The 20,092-nt window shown below is 45.1% G+C and overlaps 1 protein-coding gene across 6 annotated transcripts in view; it reads right to left on the minus strand.

The window, feature by feature from the left end:
* Positions 1 to 20,092, minus strand: part of RAD21L1 (RAD21 cohesin complex component like 1) — a 117,257-nt gene that overhangs the window by 61,196 nt on the left and 35,969 nt on the right. For all 6 annotated transcript variants that reach the window (XM_068263509.1, XM_068263508.1, XM_068263506.1 and 3 more), the window contains exons 2-3: positions 4,757 to 4,905; positions 1,958 to 2,084 (exon numbers count right to left, since the gene is read on the minus strand). In XM_068263509.1, the coding sequence (XP_068119610.1) occupies positions 1,958 to 2,084; positions 4,757 to 4,905 (276 nt within the window). The remainder of the gene's footprint in view (positions 1 to 1,957; positions 2,085 to 4,756; positions 4,906 to 20,092) is intronic.

Below are 20,092 nucleotides of genomic sequence, written 5' to 3' on the forward strand. Positions count from 1 at the left end.
TCCCGGCGGCCAGGGAAAGACCCCACACTGCCGGGGAGAGAGGCTGGAGTCCCGCTGCGCAGCGAGATCGCGCGCGGGACTCCACAACTACAGATAAAGCTCTGCAATGCCTACCCCGACCTGAGCTCGGGATCACCGATAGCAGCTGCTTTTTTCTACCCCGAGCTCAGGTCGGGAAAACCGGCAAGGAGGTTAAAGGCAGAGGAGTTAAAGGGGAACTGAAGAGAGAGGTATATGAAGGCTGTCATGTTTATTTCCTTTTAATCAATACCAGTTACCTGGCGGCCCTGCTGGTCTATTTCTCTGCAGTAGTATCTGATTAAAACCAGAAACAAGCATGCAGCTAGTCTTGTCAGATCAGACTTATAAGTCTGAACCACTGAAACACCTGATCTGCTGCATGCTTGTTCAGGGGCTATGGCTAATAGTATTAGAGGCAGAGGATCAGCAGGGCTGCCAGGCAACTGGTATTGTCTAAAAGGAAATAAACATGACAGCCTCCATATACCTCTCTCTTCAGTTCCCCTTTAACTTTAGGTTTGCCTGAGGTAAAATGTTTCCTGAATACTACATGCCTTATCACCATGGTAACAACTCTAGAAGAGTTATTAACCACTTCACCACTGAGGGGTTTTACCCCCTGACCACCAGAGCAATTTTCACCTTTCAGCGCTCCTTCCATTCATTCGTCTATAACTTTATTATTACTTATCCCAATGAAATGAACTATATCTTGTTTTTTTCGCCACCAATTAGGCTTTCTTTAGGTGGGACATTATGCCAAGAATTATTTTATTCTAAATGTGTTTTAATGGGGAAATAGGAAAAAATGTGGGAAAAAAATTATTATTTTTCAGTTTTCGGCCATTATAGTTTTTAAATAAAGCATGCTACTGTAATTAAAACCCATGAAATGTATTAACCCATTTGTCCCAGTTATAAAACCATTTAAATTATGTCCCTATCACAATGTTTGGCGACAATATTTTATTTGGAAATAAAGGTGTATTTTTTTCAGTTTTGCATCCATCCCTAATTACAAGCCCGCAGTTTATAAAGTAACAGTGTTATACCCTCTTGACATAAATATTTAAAAAGTTCAGTCCCTAAGGTAACTATTTATGTTTTTTTTTTTTTATTGTATTTTTTTTTTTTTTTTAATTACAAAAAAAAAATAAAAATTGGGGAGTGTGGGAGGTAATGAGTTAATTTATTGTGTAAATGTAATGTTTGTATATGTAAAATGCTTTTAGGGTGTAGTTTACTATTTGGCCACAAGATGGCCACAGAGTGTTTGTTTACATGCGACCTGTAAGCGTCCGGAAGGACGCTTACAGGAAGCAGTAGGAGGCTGGGAGACTCACAATGATCTCGCTGTTTCTGAAAGAAGCAGCAGATCATTGCGGGTGCTTAGATCAACGAACGGGAATGGATTTTCCCGTTCATTGATCTCCGGGCGAGCGGGCGGCGGCGTGCACGAGCGGCGGGAGCGCGGACAGCGGCGGTAGCACGGAAGGTACGGATTTCTCCGTCCCTGGTTTTTTAGGAGGGAAAAAAGGGGCGGAGAAATCCGTACGCGTGGGGGTAAAGTGGTTAAAGACAGGAGATAAGCTTAGTGAATTGAGGCCATTGTGTTTTAAAGTCTCCTGCGCTGGATTCAATGTGTTTGCACAAACAGTGCATGTTTTGTAGACATCCACAGAGGTAGTTAATCAGCTCTGCTGAGACACTAATTACCTCACCTGTGATTGTGTGTGGTTTTCTGCAAAACGTGCTGTTGGTGGGCCTTGAGGACAGAGTTGAGGAACTATGCTCTAGTGATCACATGTAGTAATGCTGTTCATTTGCAACTTCCCACAGACTTGCCAATAAAGTGAAAGAAAGCTGGTGCAGTTAATTCAAATTTTTGGTTTAACTCTAAAACAACAACTTTCCAGCAATAAGAGTTCATTGTTACCTGGACGAAAGTTAATTTTGAGTTTGAGAAGTGCTTCATTACAGTCATCTAGTAGGTATTTGGTCTTTCGCTGGAATACTCGCACCACTCCAAGCAGTAAATGGCTTGACAGTCTCAGGGACATCATCTGTGAGAGAGTTTTTGAGGTATTTATATCAAGAACCTGGTTATTTCCAACAGACATGTAACAGTAAAGCATGCAAGCATACCTGGATCCAGTGATTGCTAAACTTACTATGTTACACAGTTATATTGTCTACTATGTTCATCAGCACCACAAATCAAATGGTGCTGTAAAAAAGCAACAACAATCATTTCAATGCTAACTAAACAAGTCTGTATATTTTATCGTTTCATTCTTGTGGCCTTAGAACATTTATATTGTGCTTTTCTCCTGGCGGACTCAAAGCACCAGAGCTGCAGCCACTGGGGCGCGATCTATAGAGAGCAGCCGTGTTAGTGGGCGTCTTGCCCATGGTCTCCTCACTGAATAGGTGCAGGCTTACTGAACAGGAAGAGGCAGAGCCCTTAACAAGTACACTATCTAGCCAGTAGTGAAGATTTTAGTTGTAAAAATGTGGTTTATTTTTTCACAAAAAGATACATTAATCAAATTTCAAAAACTGACCCCACACACATGCTTCAAAAGTCACACAAAAGTGGTACAGTAGATATACACCTGATGACTGTCACATGATATGCAGAGACAGGAGCTGTTGGGAGATCGGCTGCATGATGCGCAGCTATGATTCTGAGGAGAGAGGAGGACCTGCCCTGCAACTGGTAAAGTATGAAGGGTGGCGATGGGGGGTTATGTAATTGTGCACACAGGCTGGGGGTGCCAGACAGCAGAGTTTTGCTTGGGGATCTGCCAGATTCTATTTAGACCCCTGCCTGTCATGTGATGGGCGTTGTGGGCCAATACATTGGCCCTACTCCCCTTGGCATAGCAACAGGTGTGCTAGCAATGCATCGGTACAGTCTTGGCCCTACAATGTCCCTGAGAGATAGAGTCCTGATTCCTGCTGGGCGGGAAAGGTGCCTTGTATGTACCAGGGGTCTCAAACTCAATTTACCTGGGGGCCCGCAGGAGGCAAAGTCAGGATGAGGCCGGGCCGCATAAGGAATTTCACAACCGCGGCGCATTGCCGCCTCTGCCCGTCCCTCTCACTCTTCCTTCAAAGAGAGGGGCGGGGAGAGGCGGCGATCCGTGCGGTGATTGACGTCAGGAGGGGCAGAGCTGAAGCTGAAAGCTCTGCCCCTTCCAGGAAATACCGGCAGATTGCCCCCCGGGCGATTTGGGGGCTCTGCAGCCCTCGTTTAGCGGCGGGGATGCGGCAGATTACTTGGGAGCACTGAAGCGAACTATAAGGAAGCTTTTGCCAGCGAGGGCCACAAAATATTGTATCGAGGGCCGCAAATGGCTCGCGGGCCGCGAGTTTGAGACTCCTGCTTTATTACTTGTGTACCTATTTCTTGAAGTACCTAAATGTAAGCAGCAAAGTCTACTTACTTATTACTATTAGTTTACTTACAGATTAGTTGTACTGATGCAAACAAGTAGACTTGTTAAATTTATCGCCTCTCAATTTGTAGCAAAAACTAAACTGAAACTCCTTGTCTCAGATGTCCGGACACAGATCTGGCCAATCCACATAGGCAGAAGGAAACAGTTATGTAATCTTCTATTTCTCCAGAAAGGAATAAGAATCTGGAAGAAGGCTGGTAGGTAAGGGGGGAGGAAGACGCTTTTTACACCACAGCTGTAAACTGCCATTTTCCCAGCCCTACTAAATGAAGCTTGGCTATCTTGTCTGTCTCCAAGCAGTAGACAGGAAATAACTTCACCATTGCTTATATCTGCTAGAGTGGAGAGGAAGGGCGCTTGGCCACTGTGACCAAATCTCTGTGTCTAGGCATTCTAAGCAAGGCCGGCGCTACCATAGAGGCAAAGGAGGCAACTGCCCAGGACCACAGAGCTTGTAGGGGCCCCCAGTGGCTACAAGAGGAAAAACAAATTTTTCAAATCGACCTTATAGTTTTTGAGAAAATCGATTTTAAAGTTTCAAAGGAAAAAAAATACACATTTAAAAACCTGCCGACTTTAATGGTTAATAGCAAATCCACCTTAAATGCTAGAAACCCTAAATTTGCAGGATATGTTAAGGAGATCATTGGGAATAAGAGAAAAAAACAATTTTTTCAAAAAGACCTTATAGTTTTTGATAAAATCGATTTTAAAGTTTCGAAGGAAAAAAGTATACTTTTAAATGTGGTAAATGTCACTTTTAGTAGCAAACCTAACGGTAGTGTAATTTTACATGCATCAAAAGAAAGAGCAATAAATTTCCTGACGGGGTTTCCAGGGGGTCCACTCCATACGCAGCCGCAGCGCTTTGGCCAGGGATCGCTATACAGCCGCAATATGGCTGCATGAAGATCCCTGGCATTTTTTCCTATTTTCCCAATTTTTCTTTTATGTTTAGAGTGTGGGATTTTTTTTTTTAAATTATGTGGGGTCCCCCCTCCTGAAACTTTTTAACCCTTGCCTCCCATGCAGGCTGGGGTAGCCAGAATGTGGAGCTCCGACCGATTGGGGCTTCACACCCTGACTATACCAGCTGCAAAAAAGGTCCCTTAATGCCGATTTTTGTTCCGGGCTATCTGTTGGGGGGGCCTCCCAGGTTTATTTTGCCCTGGGACCCCATTGTTGCTTAAACCGGCCCTGATTCTAAGTAAGAGGTTCAGTTTAGTCAAAGTTACCCATTAAGTACACATCTGGTAGCTGAGCGGTCTTACCTTTGGAGAAACTATGTTATGGACAGCTGTTTCCAGGTTACATTCTACTACATTACCCTTCGTCAATTTCTTTGGCCAGTGAGCCGCTATCCAGATCTTGGAGAGGATGCCATGATTGCCCAGAAGACAGTGGGTGTAAAACATGTTCTCTGTTAAAGGAGTAGAATGATCAAAATCTGCAATATGCGATACATTACTATTTATTTAACACACTCTATTGCTGCAAAGTATTAAATAAAAATAAGCCAAAAGGTAGGCGCATAGCCATGCAACAGATTCAGGTTCAGGGCCTCCAAGCTTCCCACCTTTTCCTAAGACCTTGCAACAAGGCAGCAGAATGCTCTCTCTGACCTGGCACATAACCAGCCACCCACTCTGCTCCTCCAACAACCCCCTCCTAAGCACCCCCACGCACGCATGCATCTCCAATGCACAACTACAGGACTTCACTAGAGTCAGCCCCATCCTGGAACTCATTCTCACTGCCCCCCCCCCCCCCCTTCATCTTCAAACATGCCCGTGAAACTCACCTCTTCAAGAAGGCCTATTATATTATTATTATTTTTTATTTATATAGCGCCAACATATTCTGCAGCGCTTTACAAAGCACAATAAGACGACAAGGGGAACATAGATACACTAACAAAATGTACAACAGAGTTCCAAGCAGAACAAATATTGTGACAAAAACAGTAAACATTAGGGGGATGACTCTGCCCTTGCGAGCTTACAATCTAATGGGTAGTTGGGGACACACTAGGTAAGGGGGTGGTGGATGGATGAGGCAGTGACCCTTTGCCTCGGATTACATTGTAACAGATAAGTAAATAAGTGCTATAGACTGTTATAAGCTTGTCTGAAAAGGCGTGTTTTAAGAGTGCGTTTGAAGATGCCCAGGTTTGGAGCATGACGTACAGGCTGTGGAAGAGAGTTCCAGATAAGGGATGATGCTCGTGTAAAGTCTTGGATGCGAGCATGAGAGGAGGTGATCAGCTTAGAGGCCAGGAGAATTTCTTGGGAGGAGCGGAGGTTGCGGGAGGGACAATATCTTGAGATTAGTGAGGAGATGTATGGAGGAGACAACTCGTGGAGGGCTTTGTATGTTAGAGTCAGGAGTTTGAACTGGATCCTCTGGGTAATGGGTAACCAGTGGAGAGAACGGCACAGTGGGGCTGCATCGGAAGAGCGTGTGGAAAGGTGAATGAGGCGGGTCGCTGAATTTAGAAGGGATTGGAGAGGTGCTAGCCTTTTTTTTGGTAGACCACAGAGCAGGGTGTTGCAGTAGTCTAGGTGGGAGATGATTTAACCTCCTTGGCGGTAACCCCGTGTGTGACACGGGGTAAGCCGCCGGAGGGTGCCGCTCAGGCCCTGCTGGGCCGATTTACTTAATTTTTTTTTTGCTGGACGCAGCTAGCACTTTGCTAGCTGCGCCAGCACCCCGATCGCCGCCGCCGCCGCGCGCCCGATCGCCGCTATCCGGTGCGGCGCGCGGCCCCCCCCAGACCCCGAGCGCTGCCTGGCCAATCAGTGCCAGGCAGCGCCGAGGGGTGGATCGGGTCTCCCAATGACGTCCCGACGTCGCTGACGTCGGTGACGTCATCCCGCCCCGTCGCCATGGCGACGGGGGAAGCCCTCCAGGAAATCCCGTTCTTTGAACGGGATTTCCTGATCGCCTATCGCCGGAGGCGATCGGCGGGGCTGGGGGGATGCCGCTGAGCAGCGGCTATCATGTAGCGAGCCCTCGGCTCGCTACATGATAAAAAAAAAAAATAAATTTAAAAAAAACTGTTGCGCTTCCCCCTGGCGGTATTTTTCATACCGCCAAGGGGGTTAAGGGGCCCATACACTCAGCCGATTTTCTGGCCGACCGATCGATCCCGATCGATCGATCGATAGATCGATTGCAAATCGGTTGGCCAATCGACCGATCGACGGCCGATTTCGATGGATTTCCATCGAACTGGCAGGGTGGAAAATTTAGGTCGATCTGATGAGATTGCTTATCAGTTTGCATTGGCCTTAATGGAAATCTGATGGCAAAAAAATGCCATCAGATCGAATTGCAATAGATTTCAAACTGAAATCTATTGGAATTCTATCCTGGTAAAAAATGTTCTAAAAACGCATCAGATAGATCATCAGATGCATTTCTTATCTATCTGCTGCCAATCTGACGAGTGTATGGGCACCTTAAGGCATGTACAGTACAAGCATTTTGGTGGCCTCTTGTGTGAGGAAGGGACAGATACGGAAAATATTTTTGAGCTGGAAATAGCAGGTGGTGATTAATGAGGCAATGTGAGGTTTAAAGGAGAGCTCTGAGTCAAGTATAACCCCCAAGCAGCAGGCCTTAGTGGTTAAGGTTATTGGGGTTTTGTCTACCGTTATAGTTGCAATTGGTGGGGGTGTAGTTAGCGATGGTGGAAAAATCACAATTTCCGTTTTACTCATGTTAAGTTTGAGGAAGCGGGAGGACATAAATGCAGAAACGGCACATAGACAGTCGGGGACTCTAGATAGTAGTGATGACAGATCAGGAGCTGAGAGATAGATTTGGGTGTCATCCGCATAGAGGTGATACTGGAAGCCGAAAGAGTTAATTAGTTGTCCCAGGCCACGAGTGTAGACTGAGAAAAGAAGTGGCACAAGAACAGAGCCTTGAGGAACAACAACAGACAGTGGGCGTGGGGAGGAATTGGTGTTAGAGAAGGACACAGTGTAAAGGTAGCCATACACTGGTCGATTTGCCATCAGATTCGACCAACAGATAGATCCCTCTCTGATCGAATCTGATCAGAGAGGGATCGTATGGCTGCCTTTACTGCAAACATATTGTGAATCGATTTCAGCATGAAACCGATCACAATCTGTGGTGGTGGTGCTGCCGCTGCCCCCGCATGCATACATTACCTGTTCCGGCCAGCGCGACTCCCCCTCTGTCCCCGCAGCTTCTTCTCCGCGCTGGGTTCCAGATTGGCTGCTGCTTCATTGAACTTCCTGCCAGGTAAGTTTAAACAGTAGAGGGCGCTCTACTGTTTAAACTTCCTGCCGGGACAGGAAGTCCAATGAAGCAGCAGCCAGTCCGGAACCCAGCGAGGAGAAGAAGCTGCGGGGACAGAGGGGGAGTCGCGCCGGCCGGAGCTTTTTCAAATCACTAGCGATTAGAAATTGCTTCTAGTGGGTTTCTGGCCTTAGGGTTTAAAAGCCGTGCAACTTTTTCACAAGCTTTTAGACCCTAAAAACAAACAAACATAAAAACAAAACAAAAAAAAACAAAGAAAAAAACCCAAACATACAGAAGAGAGATCTGCAGCAGCTCCTGCATATAACTCACACAGGCACAGGATTACCGCCCTGAGCTGTGGATTTCTGTCCCTAGCCTGACTTGGGATTAAGGAGGTTAACAGTGGCAGGATACATCCAGGTTTTTTTTTTTTCTTAAATCCACTTGCCTGGGGCTTTCTCCAGCCCGTGGCAGCCGTCCTGCACCCTGCCGCAGCTCCGGTGGCTCCCGGTCTTCTCCGCTGCCACAGCCGACCTCGCCAGGTCGGGTTCTGGGTCGGCTTCTTCTGCACTCCACCGCGGGGGTCACATGGCCTGCGCAGTACTGTCCTGATGACGTCAGAGAGACCACATCACCCGCGCCGTGGAGCGCAGACGAAGCCGACACAGAACCCGACCTGGCGAGTTTGGCTGCGCCAGCAGAGAAGACTGTGAGCCACCGGAGCTGCGGCAGGGCGCAGGGCGGCTGCCACGGGCTGAAGGAAGCCCCAGGTGTGTGGAACTTTTTTTTTTTTTTTTTTTTAAATGGTTGGATCACTCTGGACACAGTTGTTAATCTCCTTTGTTTATTTTTACCTCGGATGTCCTTTAAAGTGCTACATAAATCCTTTTTGAAAACATCAAATTCTGAAAAAGACCTTTCCCTTTCAGCTAGATAAACATTTTCAAAACTGACATGAACGTTCATTTTGCAACTATGGTAACAACACTCTGTTTAGGAATAAAAGCTCTAACAAACTCCATCCTCGTGGCATATTTCATTAGCTGGACAGATCTGGGATCATTTTTAACTAATTTTCAATACGTCAAACAAACCTTTGACTCTCATAAACCACCGACTTGCTTTTCTGCTGCTTTCTGTGAATTGCGGTTTGTATACTTAAAGCAGAGGGATATGGAGGCTGCCATATTTATTTCCTTTTAGGGCTATTTCACATTAGGGCAGATTTTCTGCGTTTCAACGCAACGGGTAAAGTTTGCGTTACCCAAGGTAAAATGAAAGTCCATAGACTTTCCTTTTAGCTTTCACATATAACGCTGCGTTTTTGTGCGTTGCGTTACAACGCACCCAGGCGCAGATTTTTGGCCGACGCTAGCTTTATGCGCTACAATGTTAGTCAATGTAAAACGCACACTATGCGCGTTTTTAAAACGTTAAAGCAGGCAATCAGTCCCAGTATGCAACAGAGGAACAATGTACAAAGTTGAAAACTAAAAAGGAAAAAAAAATACTTGCGGTTTCCTATGTGCTGTAACGCATTAAAACGCATAAAACAAAACGTATGCTTTGAGCGTTCTCCAACGGCAGCTCTGAAAGAGCCCTTAAGCAATACCACTTGCCTGGTTGCCCTGCTGATCCTCTGCCTCTAATACTTTTAAGCTGAGTACACACGTACGATAACGATCGTTCAAAAACGAACGATAACGACAATCGGAACGATAATCGTGCGTTCAAAAAGTGTGAACGATCGTTTTTGTGAACGATAACGATCGTTATCGTTCAATCGGACCGATCCAACCCGGCGGATTTTTTCGAAAGATAATCGTTCAATCGTTGCAGTGTGTACAAAGATCGTCCGATAACGCATGTTCTTATTGCCTGTCATAACGTCACTTCCGTTTGCGCACGCATTTTTTTATCGTTCGTCGTTCAGTACTTTATACTTATATCGTTCACGTGTGTACACAATCGTTCATTACGAACGATCTTTTCAGTCTAATTTGAATATCGTGTAAACGTCACGAATCGTTCGTAACGAACGATCTTTATCGGACGTGTATACGAACCTTTAGCCATAGACCCTGAACAAGCATGCAGATCAGGTGTTTCTGACTATTGTCAGATTTGACTAGATTAGTTGCATGCTTGTTTCTGGTGCGATTCTGACACTACTGCAGCCAAACAGACCGGCAGGGCTGCCAAGCAACTGGTATTGGTTAAAAGGAAATAAATAAGGCAGCCTCCATATACCTTTCACTACAATTGTCCTTTAACCATTTCAGCCCGAGGGGATTTTTCACCTTATGCAGCAGAGCAATTTTCACCTCCCATTCATTCGCTAATAACTTTATCACTACTTAATTTATTGATCTATATCTTGTTTTTTCCGCCACTAATTAGGCTTTCTTTGGGTGGTACATTTTGCTAAGAATTATTTTTTTATAAATGCATTTTAACAGTATTAATAAGAAAAAAAAAAAAAATCATTTCTCCGTTTTCGTCCATTATAGCTTTAAAATAATCCACACTACCATAATTAAAGCTTATGTATTTTATTTGCCCGTTTGTCTCGGTTATGACACCATTTAAATTTTGTCCCCATCACAATGTATGGCGCCAATATTTTATTTGAAAATAAAGGTGCATTTTTTCCGTTTTGCGTCCATCTCTATTTACAAGGATATATTTTTAAAATGTTCGTAGTATACCCCTTTCACGTGCATATTTAAAAAGTTCAGACCCTTAGGTAACTATGTTTTTTTTTTGTATTGTAATTTTTTTTTTTTCCATTAAAAATTTTATTTGGGTAATTTGGTGTGGGAAATAAACAGTTAATTTTTAATGTTGTGTACATTTTTTTTTTAAAGATTCTTTATTTTAGAAATTTTTCACATTACAGAAAAAACAAACAGGAACAGAAAAAAAAACCAAGTGTCTTACAGAGCCTTCCTTATCCCATTTTAAACAGTGAGAGAGAAACAAGAAAAATTATGCAGCCGGTGACGACCAGTGTCACCAGCGGTGGTTAATAATCACAACAGGGTATAAGGATACAGAAGGAATAGAATCCGCACACCCGCAGGTACCCTGTAGTAGGTAGAGCGACCTTACCTACTACAGGGTATAAGGATGTAGTGAATGGCAATACATTCCTCCAGGAGGATGTGTCTTAAGACATTTATCTATCATATTGTTCACGTGGCTGCCCCCACGTGCACTCCAGCCTTCCCCCCTCAGTAAGCCGAGGGATAGCAATTATGATATGGTAGGAGGGCTCGGGGCCCATAGGGATCATTCACCCGAGACCCCCACCATATAAGTATTAAACCTTATCACGTATCCGGCTGTGTATCCTAGTTGCCTTGCATCCTCCAGGGTATTGGCAATCTTAGGTAAGCACAGGACAAACAGATAGACAGAGACATTCAGAGGTAAAGAAGAAAGAGGACAAAGAAGGAAAAGGAAAAGAGAGTTCGGTCAAAAATAAAGCTATTGCTAAATATGTTAGTTCGAGAGAGCCCAGTAGCCGCCTATTGAGATGTTAAATCGGAAACCTCCCCTCCCCCCCCCCCCACAGAGGTGATGGGGGGGCCCCCTTAGTTCACCTAACCAGACGCCAAACACCAGGGGTATCGTCCCTATATACTCTACAAATTATCCTATCAACCTCTTATAGTCATCCGTCTCCTCAAATTCAGACCAGAGGGCCCACGTCCAGCTAAATTGTTCGTCTCGTTTGTGTATTGTCGATGTGATATTCTCCATTTGTTTAATACTCTTAATCTCCTGTATCCATTCCTTCACTGAGGGAGACTGCGTCGTTTTCCAATGACGTGCTATCAATATTCTGGCAGCATTTATAAGGTGTTTGGACAAAGATTTTTTATATTTTCCCAGGCGTCGTGGTGTATTATGGAGCAAATAGTACGTCGGATCATCTGAAGAGGCTACACCTGTAATATCAGATATAAGCGCTCGAACAGAGTTCCAATATTCAGAGAGTTGTGGACACTCCCAGAACATATGGAGGAATGTACCACTGTGGGTTCTACATCTCCAGCATACATCACTAGAGCCAGGGAACATTTTAACGAGCCTAGCTGGTGTGTAATACCATTGTACCAGGAATTTATATCCAGACTCCTGGATCCGTGCGGATAAAGAGGATTTATGGGCTAGGATTACAATTTTCTGCCATTGGGTATTAGTGAAGGATTTACCGACTGTGGTTTCCCACCGTAGACGGATGGCATTAGTGGCTTCAGTATCTGCCACTAGCATCAAGTAAACCTGGGAGATGCTCTGTGTGACAACACCCTCCGCAGAACAAATGGTCTCAAATGGTGAAGGAGCGCGATCAAAGTCGGCTCTACTGCCCAAACTGAGCAGAAAGTGCTTAAATTGTAAAAAAGACCATTCATCTGCTTTGGGTAGTTGAAGAATAGATCTCAGTGAGTTGATACCTCGCCATTCCTTATTGTGTATTAAATGATGTGCTCTAACTGTGTGGGTTCCACGCCATTGTTTGTATGCGGAGACGTGCAGCCCAGGGGGGAATCTTGGATTATCTAGCAAAGGAGTCAAAGGGGAAGGCCAGGGGCTAATATCCGGTCGTTTACGGAACTTACATAGTGTCAGTAAAGAACTTACTACCAGTGGGTGGTCAATGCTTCGAGTATCTGACTTTTTATTGCATGTCCATGGAAGATGTGTCAGGTGGGGCGAAGTCATAGTCTTTTCCATGTTAACCCACTGCTTATGTTGTGCGTGTCTATTCCAGTCAATTATACGGGTAAGAGCTGCTGCAGCATGATATAGCTGGAGATCAGGGATGGCCAAACCCCCTTCTGTCTTGGATTGAGTGGAGATCGCGTAGCGAATCCTAGGTGGTTTACTTTTCCATATGAATTTATTGAAACATTTGCGGATCTCTATGAAAAAGGACGAGGGCACTAAAATCGGAAGGGTCTGAAAAATATATAAAAAGCGAGAGAGGAGATTCATTTTTATTATATTTATCCTTCCAAACCAGGAAAACCTAGTAAGATCCCACCTTTGTAGATCTTGCTTTACCTTAACTAAGAGAGGGGTATAGTTTAGTTGAAAGGTCTCTGCTAAGTTACTGGGGATTTTGGTACCTAAGTATGATAGAGCTCGGGGTGACCATATAAATGGGAAGTTAGATTCCAGTACAGATTTTGTGGTCAAGTCTAAGTTGATGTTAAGGGCCTCGCACTTATCATAATTGATTTTGAAATTTGACAAATGGCCAAAGGTCGAGAACTCTCGTAGTAGTTTGGGCAAGGAGATGTGAGGAGAGGTGATATAAAAAAGTAAATCGTCCGCGTATGCGGCTATTTTGTGCTCTGTTGTATCTACCTGGAGCCCCTTAACCACCCTGGCATTCTATTAAGATCGCCAGGGTGGCTGCGGGAGGGTTTTTTTTAAATAATAAAAAAAACTATTTCATGCAGCGTTCTTCTGATCGCCTCCGGCGGCCAAAAGTAACACGGAAGGCCGCAATGAGCGGCCTTCCGTGTTTTGCTTACTTCGTCGCCATGGCGACGAGCGGAGTGACGTCAGCCGCCTCCGATCCAGCCCTTAGCTTTGTTCCGGCTGCGCAGGGCTCAGGCGGCTGGGGGGACCCTCTTTCGCCGCTGCTCGCCGCAGAGCGGCGGCGATCAGGCAGCACATGCGGCTGGCAAAGTGCCGGCTGCGTGTGCTGCACTTTATTTCATTAAAATCGGCCCAGCAGGGCCTGAGCGGCACCCTCTGGCGGTAATGGACGAGCTGAGCTCGTCCATACCGCTAAGGTGGTTAATATCGGAATTGGCCCGAATATTGCGTAATAGTGGCTCAATTGTCAGGGCAAATATAAAGGGAGACAGGGGACATCCCTAGGGCGTGCCATTGGCTATGTTGAAGAGGTCAGAGAGCTCTAAATTAACTTTAACCCTAGCACAGGGGGATCTATATAGGGCCATAATACGTGTCAGCGCTTTTTGAGCCAGTCCGATATGTATCAGGGTGCCTTTCAAGAATTCCCAATGGACACGATCGAAGGCCTTCTCCGCATCAGTAGATAATAGCATCATAGGTGAGGCCTTCGACCGTGCCCAGTGAACCGCTCCCAGTGTGCGTATGGTGTTGTCACGCGCCTCGCGCTTCGGAATGAACCCGGTTTGGTCATAGTGCACTAGCTGGTTCATATAGGGAGAAAGCCTATTCGCGATAATTTTAGCGTATATTTTTAGGTCTAGATTTAGCAAGGATATGGGGCGATAGTTAGGGCATACTGCTGGGTCTTTGCCCTGTTTATGAATTAACGTAATGTGAGACATTGTTATGTCCGCTGGAAAGGATGCCTGGTATTCATCTTCTGTGATTGAATTAAGGGCGTTAAGGAGATGGGGGTGTAGCGAGTCAAAATATTGTGCATAGTAATCCCTGGGGAAGCCATCTGGTCCCGGAGCCTTTCCCGTCGGCATTTGAGCCAGGGCCATTTTAAGTTCTGAAAGAGTAAGTGGGGCTTCTAATTCCTCTATATCAGCTTCCGAGAGTCTAGGCATCCCTGAGGTCTCCAGGTATCTTCTAATTCTATCCATTAGCATTGACCCAGTCTCATCTGAAGATTCCCGGGGGAGATTATAGTGTATCATAGAATGCCCTAAATGTCTTGGCTATTGAAGAAGTCCTGTGGCGTTTCCTGGATGCGGAGTCATTAATGAATGGGACATAGTTTCCTGTCTGTTGTGACCAAAGGGCCCTAGCGAGTAAACGACCACACTTATTTCCAAACTCATAGTAGTATTGTTTGCATCGTGTGGCTGCATAGCGAGCTTTGAAGAATAAGAGGGATTTGAGTTTTTCCCTTTCAGTAGTTAGAGCCCTCAGGTCTACATCAGAGAGGGAGCTCCTATGAAGAAGCTCTAACCGTCTAATCTCCTGGAGAGATTTCTCTATAACCTCATTCCGCTCTTTTTTCAGCCTACTTCCCTCCTGAATAAATACTCCGCGGATCACACATTTGTGTGCTGCCCATATAGTCATGGGGGAGACATCATCAGTCACATTTGTCGCAAAATAGCGTTCAAGTGCCCTATCCACCTCTGCTGAAACCTCTCTGTTGTTTAATAAGGATACATTGAGACGCCAACAGGTGGGTCCTGCTCTCTTTTCTAGTATAACAAAGGAGGCCGATACCGGAGAGTGATCAGAAATGGTGCCCTCCATCATGCGAGCGTCAGAAACCGCTGGGAGTAGATTATGTGAGGCAAAGATATAATCAATGCGTGTATACGTTTTGTGGGGGTGTGAGAAAAAGGTATACTTCTTATCGGAGGGATGTGCTATACGCCAAATGTCTACTAGTTGACGAGATTGGAGGGCAATCGCACATTTGCGGATCACCCTATATGGTACTGCGGTTCTACCGGACGAGGTGTCCAACGCCGGATCCAGTGCAACATTCAGATCACCCCCAAAAATCAGACTGCCTTCCGCAAACTCATCTAGTTCCTCTAGGAACTTATTAAGAAAGGATTGTTGGCTAGTGTTTGGAGCATAGAATGTCCCAAATGTGAATGATCGGTCATTTATGATGCCTTTGACTAATGCAAATCTCCCCTCAGGGTCTATGAGAGACTGGATCTGAGAGATGCCTACGTGTTTGGAAAATAGGATCGCTACCCCCGTCGTTTTTGCGATTGGAGACGAGCTGTAAAAAGTCAAAGGATAGTGTTTATTTGCTAGTTTTGGGTGGTCCTTCCCCTTAAAGTGGGTCTCTTGGATGAATGCTACTTGTATTTTGGAGCATTGTAGCTCTGTCAAGAGTGCAGATCTTTTCTTGGCAATATTTAGACCCCTGGCATTAAACGTCTGTACTTTAAGTGATGCCATTCTCAAGCTTATTTAATCTGAAGATTAGCGGCCACTGGGCGAACTCTATCAGCACAAGCCGAACAGGGAAATAGAAAGCTAGAGTAAGACAAAGACAAGAACATAAGAACAAAAACAGGAATCTAAGTTCCCATTTACATGGTAGGAGAAGAGAAATACTCCTCCACCATGTCACCCAATTCTGGATTGGGCTCTCCGTCGGACGGTAGAGTTAACACTGACCTGTTCAGATTGAGGAAGGAGACAAAGCCCAACACTCCACGTGTGTGAATAGCCCGCCCCTCCCGCCACATGGCATGCTTAGGAACATGTAATATAAACAGACAACCCCCCCACCCCCCCATGCTGAAACTGCTCAGGTTAAGTCATCTTATTCCACTAAGCATAAAGGTGAACTAATAGCAATTATAACTATATCCTGGGTATACAGTACAGTATCCTGTTGAGCACTATCATGAGAGCAAGCTCTATAAACGAAAGCCATAGACTCTTCCCCGCCCGCTTTTAAAATAGTCTTCCCCTCTGTTGCGGTAGTAGTTATTAGGCAAGACTATTATAACTCTATTGTTGACACAGCGAGATATGGCATTATTTAAGGCTCTATCCCCTCCCGCGCTAAGCCCCCTTTCTCATCGCTTTTTTATCCTCGGTGACCTGAGTAAATGTGGTGGTATTACATGCACTGAGATAATGTACCAGAGTCAATCATAGTGCAAAGGAGCCCCCCTGCAGCACTCATACAAGCTAGATAGCATAACATAATATGGCATGCATAGATCAATGCCCCTATACTCGTCGGATTCATACAAGCCATAGCAAGCTTATTACAGATATCTATATACATTGCATAGTGTGGAAAGCATAACAAGGGTATCTAATCACCATATATTAACCTCGTATAGGAAAAATAGGCATGAGTTCTTATGACATAACATCCAGCAGGCACGAGTACACCAAGGGGGAAGCCCTCTCAATGAGGGAAAGAAAAAAGGGAACCCCCCCTAAGATCTATAGAAAAAACTGTACCTGGAAAGAGGGAGTCATAAAAAAAACAAAAACACGGGGGGCGGGAGAGAAAAATAATAATAATGTACCCGTATATCCGATGAGAGAGTTCAAAACAGCGATATAGTTAGACAGACTCGGAGGTCTCTGGCTCCTGTGAATCATCTTGAGAGGACTGTTCCTGTGTGTTTCTTTGGCGCCTCGTGCGCTGAGGTTTGGCGAAATCCAAAGAGTCGGGGTCCCACTCTGGAACTCTAACCTCCTGCATGTCCAAGGCTTTGAAGAACTCAGGGAGATCCTTTGGGTGCCTCAGAGTGTAAGAGCTGTTTCCTCTTCGAGCCTGTAGGTAGAAGGGGAAACCCCAGCGATAGGTCGCCCCCAGCTGCAGAAGTGCCGAAATAAGTGGCTTAAGAGCCCGCCTCTGAGCAAGGGTAGATGGTGCTAAGTCTTGATAAAGGGAGATGGATGCCCCGTCAAAGTCAACAGTGCCAGCCTCACGCGCTGCCGCCATGACCGCCTCTTTGATGTCGAAATCATGCACCCTACATATGACATCCCTCGGTGGTTCAGATCCCTTGGGCAGCGGGCGGAGAGCCCGATGTGCACGGTCAAACTTCAGTGGGTGTTCTGCTGCCCTGTGGAGTAGGCCATTAAAAATACCCCGGAGTGTAGGTTGGAGATCCTCAGACCTCGTGGCCTCTGGCAGTCCCCTAACACGGATGTTATTCCGGCGATTTCTGTTCTGAAGGTCCTCAATCTGAGACCTCATAAAGGAGTTGAGGGTTTGTTGTTTATCGCCCTTTTCCTTCAGCTGCTTCACCTCCGTTTGTAGAGTCTGCACCTCGCTTTCCAAGGTGGTTATGCGTTGTGCAGCTGAAGCAATGTCGGCTCTCACAGCGGCAATCTCCGTCTTCGTGGAGCTCAAGATATGCTCCGTCTGGTGATGCATATCCATCTTGGTGGGCATCCCTCTCAAGAAAGCCCATAAATCATCTAGGGTAGAGGGCGCCTCTGCGGTGCTAGAAGAGCTGTCTGAAGAAGCCGGGGCGGCAGCCATCTTGGAGGAATTGCTTCTTGTTGTCCGGGGAGAGAAGAAGTCCCGTAGGTTGGTTCTGAGGCTCGTTGCTTCTGTTTTTTTAGTTGCTTTGCGTCCACCTCTGCCTGCCATACCATTTAGGGTACTTTATGTGCGGGGTTTCAGGGTTGTGTCGCCGGTAATAGTGCCATGTGGTCGGGAGCTCTAGAGGCAAGCTTCTTCACGCGGCCATGTTACGCTCTGCCCCATGTTGTGTACATTTTAATGTAAAATGTATGTGGATGTAGTTTTACTATTTGGCCACCTTGAGTTTATTTTTTTCTCCTTGTGCTTCTCGATCACCGGAAGCACAAGGACGACGGGGAAACTTTTTTTGCAGAAAGACTGAAGCCTCTAGTAAGAGAGCTTGATTTTTTTCTGCTGGGGACACGGATCGGTGATCGGGAACCATGAGCTACCGGGGGACAGCACGGGGGAGCGCCCCGAAGCGCGGCACCACAGCACAGCAGCTGCCTGGACGTGAGGATCACGTCCAGGCAGCTGAAATGGTTTAAGTAAGCAGGAAGAATGTTGTCAAAGTACACCCGAGGTGAAAATAAACTAATGAAATAATTGATTGTATCCATCTTCCTTCTCCTAAAAATAACTTTTTAAGATATTTCACAGTTTTATTTTATGTTTAACCACTTCCCTACCACAGGTTTTTTCCACTTCAAGACCAGAGCAATTATCACATAACGCTCCTCCCACTCATTAACCAATAGCTTTATGACTACTTATCACACTGAAACAATCTATATATTTTTTGCGGGACAAACTAGGCTTTCTTTGGGCAGTACTTTTTGCTAAGAATTATTTTATTATATATGCATTTTACAGGAAAGAAGAAGAAAAAAAATTGCAAAAATTTATAATTTGTCAGTTTTCAGTCATTGTACTTTAAAAATAAAATGTGCTATAGTAGATAAAACAGACACATTTGCCCATTTGTCCCGGTTATTACAACATTTAATTTGTGTCCCTAGTACAATGTATTAATATTTTATTTGGAAATAAAGGTGAATTTTTTCAGTTTAGTTTTTTTTATACTATAAAAATAATTATAAGCTTGTATTTACAAAAGCAACAGTAATATACCCTCATAACATACAGATTTAAAAAGTCCCTAAGGTAACTATTTATGTAGCTTTTTATTTTTTGAATGTTGTAAGAAAATACAAAAAGTTTTATTTTGGTAACGAAGGGGTAGGGGTTAAAAATATTGAATAAATGTTTGAATGTAAAAGTGTCTTATGGTATACAGTATTTGGGTGTATTTGTCTGTATTTTACTTTTTGGCACAAGATGGCACTACACTTAGTTTACCATCTGCGGTTTACACCAGGGTACATAGCGCGCGGTTCCTAGGCACCACCATCACGGAGAACTTGAGATGGGACGTAAACACCTCTACTACCCAAAAGAAGGCCCAGCAGAGACTGTTCTTCCTGAGGCAACTAAAGGAAGTTTGGCATGCCCAGGGAGCTACTGACCAGTTTCTATACGGCGACCATCGAATCTGTCCTTTGCTCCTCCATCATTGTCTGGTACTCGGGGGCAAATGCAAAGGATAGGCTCAAACTCCAGAGAGTCATCAATGTGGCTGAAAAGATCATTGGGTCTCCCCTGCCACCCCTGGACCTTCTCCACACATCCAGAATGAGGTCCAGGGCAAATAGAATCGCACTTGATCCCTCCCACCCTGGCAATCACTTTTTCAGTCCCCTTCGCTCGGGACGTCGCTATAGGTCCATCTACACCAAAACCACCAGGCGTAGGAACACATTCTTCCCTCAAGCGATCACTCTTCTCAACTCAGACCCTCTCCCCAATGCCATCTCCTAATCCCCTTCTGCACCTCCGGGCACTAGAGGACGAACGCGCGCCCATAGGCTGACACTCATGTTCATCTCTGCCTAATATAGCGTCAACCGCTCTATGTGTCATTTGCTATGTTTGAAATGTTTCTTTTAATTTGTACTATGTGTAATATTACTTTGTACTATGTGTAATGTTTGAAATGTTTCTTTTAATTTGTACTATGTGTAATGTTACTTGCACTGTTTGCACCTGCCAATATGCCTTGTGTCCACAAATAATTCCGGGTGCGGCGCCTGTCGCACTTGGCGAATAAAGTGATTCTGATTCTGATAGGAACAAAAGTGTTTGTAAGGGCTCACTCACACTGGAGGCTCTTTTGGAGGTTTTTTAAGCGTTTTTTTCCAAATCGCCCTAAGGCCCGGAACCCACTACAAAACGCTATTGCTAATCACAATCATTAACATTTTTAACGAGCGGTTTGTAAGTGATTTCATGAGCGATCGCTGACAATTTTGGTAGCGATTAGCATTTT

The sequence above is a fragment of the Hyperolius riggenbachi genome, chromosome 12, assembly GCF_040937935.1.
Source record: "Hyperolius riggenbachi isolate aHypRig1 chromosome 12, aHypRig1.pri, whole genome shotgun sequence".
Lineage (NCBI taxonomy): Eukaryota > Metazoa > Chordata > Amphibia > Anura > Hyperoliidae > Hyperolius > Hyperolius riggenbachi.